General features: G+C 40.6%; 1 protein-coding gene across 1 annotated transcript in view; it reads right to left on the bottom strand.

Moving 5' to 3' along the window:
• Positions 1–4,003, bottom strand: part of GLRA1 (glycine receptor alpha 1) — a 323,939-nt gene extending 319,936 nt beyond the window's left edge. The window contains exon 1 of the mRNA XM_077468345.1: positions 3,165–4,003. Within this exon, the coding sequence (XP_077324471.1) occupies positions 3,165–3,220 (56 nt within the window). The 5' untranslated portion in view covers positions 3,221–4,003. The remainder of the gene's footprint in view (positions 1–3,164) is intronic.
• Between the last annotated feature and the right edge of the window lie 4,618 nt (positions 4,004–8,621).

Below are 8,621 nucleotides of genomic sequence, written 5' to 3' on the forward strand. Positions count from 1 at the left end.
ATTTTGCTCTCATCTGCAGAACACTAAACAGAGACCCAGGTATTGTGAGGTATATAGTTTCTTCACAGGAAATGCAAGTTTTTATATTACAGACAGAGGTCATGCATTAACCTATTTCTATTCCATGCACCTCATGTTTAAATACAGTAGAAACTGCTGTGAAGATTTACTCTACTATAGGCTGTGTGTACAGAGCAACAAATGATACCTTGAAACTACATGATCAGTGTACATCTTATGCAGGTGAAAAACACAAGGTGCAGGTAGGTAAAGTTTATAATGCAATTAACCTATGTAATGTATGTGATCAAATTATTGTCCAAGATTATTTTAATTGTTGGTAAAAAAAGTATTTTTTTTCCCATTTAAACACTAACAAGCACTGCCATCCTCCATCTGTGAAGCCATTGTTTTCTCTGAGTTCATCCAAACATTATCCTGTGTTGAGCCCTGATGAAGGGGGAGTGGTTTTACCCTCAAAACACATTGGTTATTTATATTATATTACTTTTTTAAAGGAACATATAAATGATCTTGGACTTTTTCTTCCAGTTTTGGTCTTGTGCTCCTTTCTGTATTTCTATGGATTGAGACACTTTCAACTGACACCCAATCAATACACACCTCCTAATGATAATAATAACCATTTCAATGCTTTATTTTTAGACCTTTACATTTTTGTTGTATATAATTCTTGTATGAGGTACAAGGGAAAGCTAGTCAAATTCCCCTATGCCCAGTCCCTAAACATACTGTAGCTGTTTATGACAGCTTACAGATTCCGGCCAAATGGGAGACCAAATATTGACAACATGATCTTGCTTAGACTTTGGATCTCTTCCTACTGGTAACTGCCTGACAGCTCCCAGAGGAGCTTTACTAGGAGGTGTACGAGTACCTCCACACATCTCACGCTGCCACATAGAAGAAAGTCCGGAAATCCTGCTCAGAAAATTAATTTCTGCTGCTTGCACCTGCAACCTTGTTATTTTGGGTATTACCTATTGCTTATTGGAATAAGGGCAATCTTTTAAATGTAGCATAATTGCTTACAAAATAATTCAGCAAAGACGAAAATTATATTCAACTGCAGTTATCTTGAAAACTTAGCTGTAGTAGAGTATTATATTGTGTTAGCCACTCATAAATGCAGAACATTTGGAATTTAAGTGATACACTTTATTGACCTTAATTAAAAAATGCAAGTTTTTGAGTTGCCTTATATGCCTTCTTCAAGAAAACTTAAATTAAATCCCTATTAGTTACATTTGATAAATAAGCCTTTGCATATGGATTGTTTTAAAACATATACTCCAACAAGAAAGTATAGTTTAAGGCTATGGGTCTGTAGCTCATTTTCCATGCGTAAGTAGCTCCTAAATTGCCTAAGAAATACAATGACTGTGGGGGGATCTATCACACCTGCAACAGCTACCGCAGCCTGCACACAGCATTCCTGTGGGGCACGTACTAAGAAAATTAAACGTCAGCTAGCTGTATGGACAAGGCCTACAAGTTCTAGCATGGCTCAGAGAGTGTACATGCAACTTATTAGTAATGAATGATGCACCATCAAGTCATATGTGACTGCTGTTCAAGGTGGTGTGGAGACACAGTAATCCAGTATACACAGGAATTCTAATCTCAGCATAACAGGTAAAACTATGGAAGCATTACTTCCAATATTACAAAAAGTCAGACCATATTTTCCTCTCTGTTACTTTACTCAGTTTTTCTGTTTAATTTATAGTTATCTCAGGGCCTTAACTTCCACCGCGTTTATTACAATAAAACTGTCCAAAGTCATTATGCATAATGACTTTGGACAGTTAATTTGCTTTTTTTTGACCAAAGAATACTAATCCTTCCCAGTTAATGCTCATCCTCAACACACGATTCTTAGATCATTAATCACAAGCAAACACTCTGGGGTAGATTTATTATTACTGGTGCACTTAGAATCTGATGCAGCTGGGCTTGGTAGCAAATCATCTTCTAACTTCAGCTTGTTTAATTAGGCTTTGACAATAAAACCTAGAAGCTGATTGGTTTCTCTACAGAGCTACACCAGAGTTTGCACTCTCCAGCTTTAGTAAACATAACACTCTAAGTAATCATTTACATTGATTACTATGCAGTTTAAGATAAAAAAAAAAAAAATTGCTTATTGCAAACCGTTGACCACCCCCCCTTTCCTAGGGTCGCCTTTACTTTCAAAAAAGCAAAAAAAAAAAAAAAAAGACAAACTATCACCACAAAACAACCAGGAAGAGATTATATCTGGCTCCTAGTCGGGCGATGACTTAACTCTGACAAACGTGATTAACGACTCATTGGAATTTCACTACTGCGTCGCTGATTTCATTCGTAAAATGCTTTTATAGATTGAGCAAGCTGCAGCCAAACACACCGCAATAACAACAATAAAAATAAATGATAACATCATCAAAACAACTACAATAATGACAGAGCGCAATATATATTGGGGGGTGACATTTACATTGAAAAATATGCATTTAATATGAATTCACCTTTTATAGCAGAGTATTTTAGCTAGTGTAGCTAAAGGGAATAGAGACTGCTGCCACCAAAAAAAAAAAAGCAACAACAGCAGTGAAAAAAAGAAAAAGCAACAACAGCAGTGAAAAAAAGAAAAAGCAACAGCAGTGAAAAAAAGAAAAAGCAACAACAGCAGTGAAAAAAAAAGAAAAGGCAACAACAGCAGTGAGCAAGCTGAAGGTTACCTTGCCCACTGGAGATAATTTATCTTTTTATGGCGTGTCAGATGCGATCCTATCATAGCATGTACGCCTGATTATGCCTTGCATGTAATATTAATATTCTAAAAGGCATGCTAAGCGGACACCGGGCAGGAAAAAAAAACAAACAAAAAAAAAAAACGAGACAGCGACAAGCTTTGGGCTGCAGTACCCGCAGACTTCCAGCAGTGGCCGCCCTCCTGCCTTTAGAAGCCTACGGTGTTTTCATCAGCACTGCGGTTACAGATTTTGCAGCACTAATTACATAAAGTCGGTAAAGCACGGCAGTTACAAATCACACACACTGTCTGGGATTAAAGAAGCCATTCTAATCTCTCATCAACCTTTAAAATCTTCAATAATCCCCCCCCTCCCCCTCCGGCCCTTCCCTAAATCCAGCATTACCTGAAGAATACAAGGGTCTCCCATAGGTAGATGCCCAGCGCACTCAGGCTGCACATGCTGTCGGCGCGGTGGTGGGTTGCTGTCCAGCGGGGAAAGTGCTGAAGCTCGGATCCCAATAGACGTCCCTTGTTGGAGAGCGAACCAGACAGTGAAGGAGCGTTCAGCACCACGGACAGCGCCTCTCTAGTTCAGCACCATGGACATCGACTCACTCCTTCAGCACCACGGACAGCGGCTCACTCTTTCAGCACCGCGGACAGCGACTCACTCATTCAGCACCACGGACAGCGGCTCGCTCCTTCAGCACCTCGGACAGCGGCTCCTTCTTTCAGCACCACGGACAGCGGCTCGCTCCTTCAGCACCACGGACAGCGGTTCCTTCTTTCAGCACCACGCACCGCTGCTCACTCCTTCAGCACCTCGGACAGCGGCTCCCTCTCGCAGTGTCCTGCCCATACAAAGTGACTTAGCAGCCGGCCACTCAGCTCTGCCAGCGCAAGCAAGTCATAGCAGCAAATCAGCACCGCTCTATTCCAGTACAGTTTCCTGACATCCCATGCAAAAGTGTTGGTTGGGCTCCAGGTATGCCCCCTCCCCCCTCAAGACTTCCTCAGTCTTGCCTGTTCCTCTCCTCTGCGGTGTGTCTGAGGCTGGACCGAAACTGTCCCATTAATTGGGGCAGAAAGTCAATAAGTAAGCTGTGGCTTTTTTTTTCTTTAAGTTTCACAGTCTTGGGGCATCTTATGAGCACAGCAGCAGGTCAACACAACAAGGGCATACTCTTTCGTGTTGCCCCATGGTAAGTCAGGAGAAGGTAGCACTTCTTGGCATATTCCTTACTGCAGTAATTTACTAAACTAAAAAAAGGTAAAATGATGAGTAAAAAAAAAAACCTCCCCAGCATTAGGAGTCCCTCCTCCTGGTGATTCCTATTGGCTCTTCTCCTTTCAAAATGCCTCAGATGCCCCGAGATTGGACGGTGGGTTTGCCCATCATTTGAATGTGTTAACTGTGAGCTGGCTGGCTCTTTCTGTATCCTGGTCTGCTGTGCCTAAATCCTGTACAGTATGGATTATTTTCCAGGCAGAAGGGATTTTTTGGCAGTTGTGGTATTTATGGCTTAATCATTTACGTCTGCTGCATGCACAGCAAATGCTTGCGGAAATCCTGCGGCAACACCCTGATCCTAGATAGTAATGTGTAAAAAATTCACCGCTCAGGGATGTCAAGGGTGAACCCCTGGAAATAACAGATGACATAGTGAACAACTCAGGACTGCAATGATCAGAAACATTAAAAGGTCAGTCCATCCAAAATTGGTATTTCAGTTTTTACTGGAGAAATAAACCACCTGACAGATTATTATATTCCTTGGGGAGGTGATCTCTGGAGTTCCTGAGTATACACTCACCAGCCACTTTATTAGGTACACCTTGCTAGTACCTGATTGGACCCCCTTTTGCCTTCAAAGCTGCCTTCATTCTTCATGGCATAGATTCAACAAGGTGCTGCAAACATTCTTCAGAGATTTTGGTCCATATTGACATGATAGCATCACACTGTTGCTGCAGATTTGTCGGCTGCACATCCATGATGCAAATCTCCCCTTCCACCACATCCCAAAAGGGCTCTATTGGATTGAGATCTGGTGACTGTGCAGGCCATTGGAGTACAGTGACCTCATTGTCATGTTCAAGAAACCAGTTTGAGATAATTTTAGCTTTGTGACATGGTGCATTATTCTGCTGGAGGTAGCCATCAGAAGATGGATACACTGTAGTCATAAAGGGATGGACATGGTCAGCAACAATATTTAGGTAGGCTGTGACATTTAAACAATGCTCAATAGGTGCTAAGGGGCCCAAAGTGTTGCAAGAAAATATGTCCCACACCATTACAGCCTGATCCGTTGATACAAGGAAGGATGGATCCATGCTTTCATGTTGTTTATGCCAAATTCTGAGCCTACCATCTGAACACCGCAGCTGAATTAGAGACTCATCAGAACAGGCAACAATCTTCCAATCTTCTATTGTCCAATTTTGCTGAGCCTGTGTGAATTGCAGTCTCAGTTTCCTGTTCTTAGCTGACAGGAGGGCCACCCAATGTGGTTTTCTGCTGCTGTAGCACATCTGCTTCAAGGTTCAATGCGTTGTGCATTCAGAGACGGTATTCTGCATACAATGGTTTTAACAAGTGCTTATTTGAGTTACTCTTGCCTTTCTATCATCTCAAACCAGTCTGCCCATTCTCTTCTGACCTCTGACATCAACAAGGCACTTTCGTCCACACAACCGCTGCTTACTGGAAATTTTCTCTTTTTCAGACCATTCTCTGTAAACCCCAAAGATGGTTGTTCATGAAAATCCCAGTAGATCAGCAGTTTTTGAAATACTCAGACCAGCCTGTCTGGCATCAACAACCATGCCACGTTCAAAGTTAAATCCCCCTTTTTCCTATTCTGATGCTCAGTTTGAACTTCAGCAAGTCCTCTTCACCATGTCTAGATGCCTATATGTATTGAGTTGCTGCCATGTGATTTGCTGATTAGCAATTTGTGTCACCAAGCAATTGAACAGGTGTACCTAATAAAGTGTCCAGTGAGTGTACATTTGCTGATTAAGTTATATACATCTGCTGTAGCCAAAATAAAGATATCTCCTGTTTATAATTTGTTTGTTGTTTCTTAATTTCTTAACATGAAGAATGCAACAAAATTAACTAAAACATGTAAAGGTGTGAGGGAACACCCAAAAACTCTCAGGTGGATGGGACAGAGTCAGGAATTATGGTAGGTAGTGATGAGCCAAACTGCCCTGGGTTCAGTTCAAGCAAGGTTGGACAAACCTCAAAGAAGTTTTATGTCAAACCTGAACCTCATTTAGATCAATGGGAGCCAAATCTGTAAAACAAAAAATGCCCATTTCCAGGGCTAATAGGCAAGGGGTATAAAAAAATGGCACGGGGTGGGCACTACCTTGGGTAACGTACAAATGCTAAAAAAAAACAAAAAAAAACTGTTAAAAATTAATTCGGCCAGCAGAAGTGATTTTTTAAATGCTTAAAGTGAAATATTAAAAATGTCTGATTATTTGAAATAAAATGCTTGGTGGGTATCCTAACTCTGTTAGTGAAGGGGCTTGTCTCTGAAATGTACAGAAAGTACTGCAGCAGCAGTGACATGTACAAAGAAAAAAATCTTAAAATTGCCAGCAAATGACATTTCATTGCCAGCTCATTTGTTTTAAAAAAATAAGTGTTTGCTATGTATTTTGGGGGACATTTGCAGGGATCTGTGTGTTAATGAGGACAAAGGCCTCATTCCCACACCACTGGTCGGAGATTTTGGGGGTATGCAGATGAGGAGCTTATTGGAATCTGGAAGCCCCCTTTAAAAATAGACACCACTCCCCAGACCCGCATGAATGAGTATAAAGTTGTAACTTAAAAATAAATTTGCCAAGTCCTTTATAAAATATATAAAAATCTCTAATAAATGCTCCTTGTTGAAAAAATGAATTGTCTATTGCGATGCCTGCCACACACCCAAATGACCCGGCATACATTACTGAACCTGGTAGTACTAATAACTGAATGACAGCTATATAAGGGAAGGGGCAGGGATCATGGTGACAGTGACAGTGGCCATAAAAAAACTTTTGGCTTGACTTATAATTTAAAGATCAGTTACAAAAAAGAGTAATGCCCCGCACCCACGATCAACCTTTCTGATGACAAAACTGTGGAATTTTGTTCGAAGGTTGTTGGATCCAACGTGTCTTGCATACACACGGTCACACAAATGTTGGCTAACAATTACGAACATAATGACGTACAAGATTTACGGCGAGCCAATAAAAAGGAAGTTCAATAGTCACGTGATAACTCCATTACAATCGCTAGTTTTGCAAGAGCAAGCTCTTGATTCTTTGATTCCTTGATTTGTGCGACAGACTTGTGTACACAAGATCAGAATGTCAGACAACAAATGTTCAATGGAGCATACACACGGTCGGACTTTCCGCAAACAAGCTCACATCCAACATTTGTTGTTGGAAAATCCGATCATGTGTACAGGACATACGTCTTGTGCTTACCATTCAGATCTTACAGATTTTAGTTGTGTAAACTTACACTATAGATACTGGTCATCTTTGGCTGTGGTGCTTTCCTTGCCAAAAAAAATAAAATAAACTTGTGCACAAGTATATCCATAACCTCTAAGTATATCTAATGAGTAAATGAGTAAACCTTTTTTTTTGTTGTTTTTGTTTTTGCTACGTCCTGTTTGGAAAGTTTCCCTTCATGTCCTGTCCCAGCCACACAACCAGAAGTGAGAGGAAATCTCTCCAAAGTGAAAAATCCCTTCTTTGCCAGGTGTCAGCTGAACAGATGTCTCCATTGGAAGTTTCCCCTCACCCCCTGCCTGGTGATGCTGTAAATACTGCACAAAACTGGGAACAGGAAGCATTGGCAACACAAGTTATGCAGCTACATTTATTCATTTATTTATTTCTGGGAGAGCTTAATATTACATTTGTCTCATTAGTAACACATTGAATTTAGTGTGCTGCAAATTACATGACAGGCAATAAGTGAATACATTTCTCAGTTACAAAGGGATTGCAAGTACATTTGCACCTATGCATTCCTCATAGCAGTTTTTTAGAAAGGCACTAAAGTCTATTTAACGCGGTTTCTTATAGATCACGTTCACATCTGTGCGTTTTCCACCTGTGCGTTTTTTGGAAAGGGTCAGAGACTTTTTTTCCCACAACAGGTTGCATTTTTGTTTCCATAGGCATCACTGGAATGCTTCAAAAACACATTTAAAACACAGTGCTTGCATTTTTTATGTGTTTTTGCTGGTTTCTCCAGCAAGACAACAGACATCTTCCAAAAATTCTAAACGCATTAAAAACACATTAAAAAGCATCAAAAACATGTGTGGAAAAAATGCACCCTGAAACACATTGATCACAACCTGTGAACCAGACCTAAAGTACAGAAAAATCAGACATGCACTATTTATTAGGAAACACAACTCATCTCAAAGTACTACAGTGCAATGTGGCACACTGCAATGCTGGGAATCTGCCTTAGTGCATTGGGGAGCCATTCAAAAGGAGTGTGACTAATGGATGGCGCACTAAAGATTACCAGCTTTGGGAGACAGGTTGCTTAAAGAGGAGAATCCTGCAGGAATGAGGAAAATAGCAAACAAAGCTTCTTTTTAATGTTCCTCTAGACAAAAATTTGCATTCAACCCTTGCAGTGCAGGATACGCTGAACTGCAAGGGTATTTCTATTACATTCCCCTGACGTTCAGCTTTACTCTCCACCTAACATCTAAATGTAACCCCTAACCTAACTATTAACATGTAACCTTTCACTTAACCCTTAATGTTAATGCCACAAAATAACTTAACACTTAGCTTAGCCTTATCCCTATGGAGG

Source organism: Lithobates pipiens, unplaced genomic scaffold (assembly GCF_037356315.1).
Source record: "Lithobates pipiens isolate NorthernLeopardFrog02 unplaced genomic scaffold, aLitPip1_a1.2 Scaffold_8, whole genome shotgun sequence".
In the NCBI taxonomy this organism is placed as follows: Eukaryota; Metazoa; Chordata; class Amphibia; order Anura; family Ranidae; genus Lithobates; species Lithobates pipiens.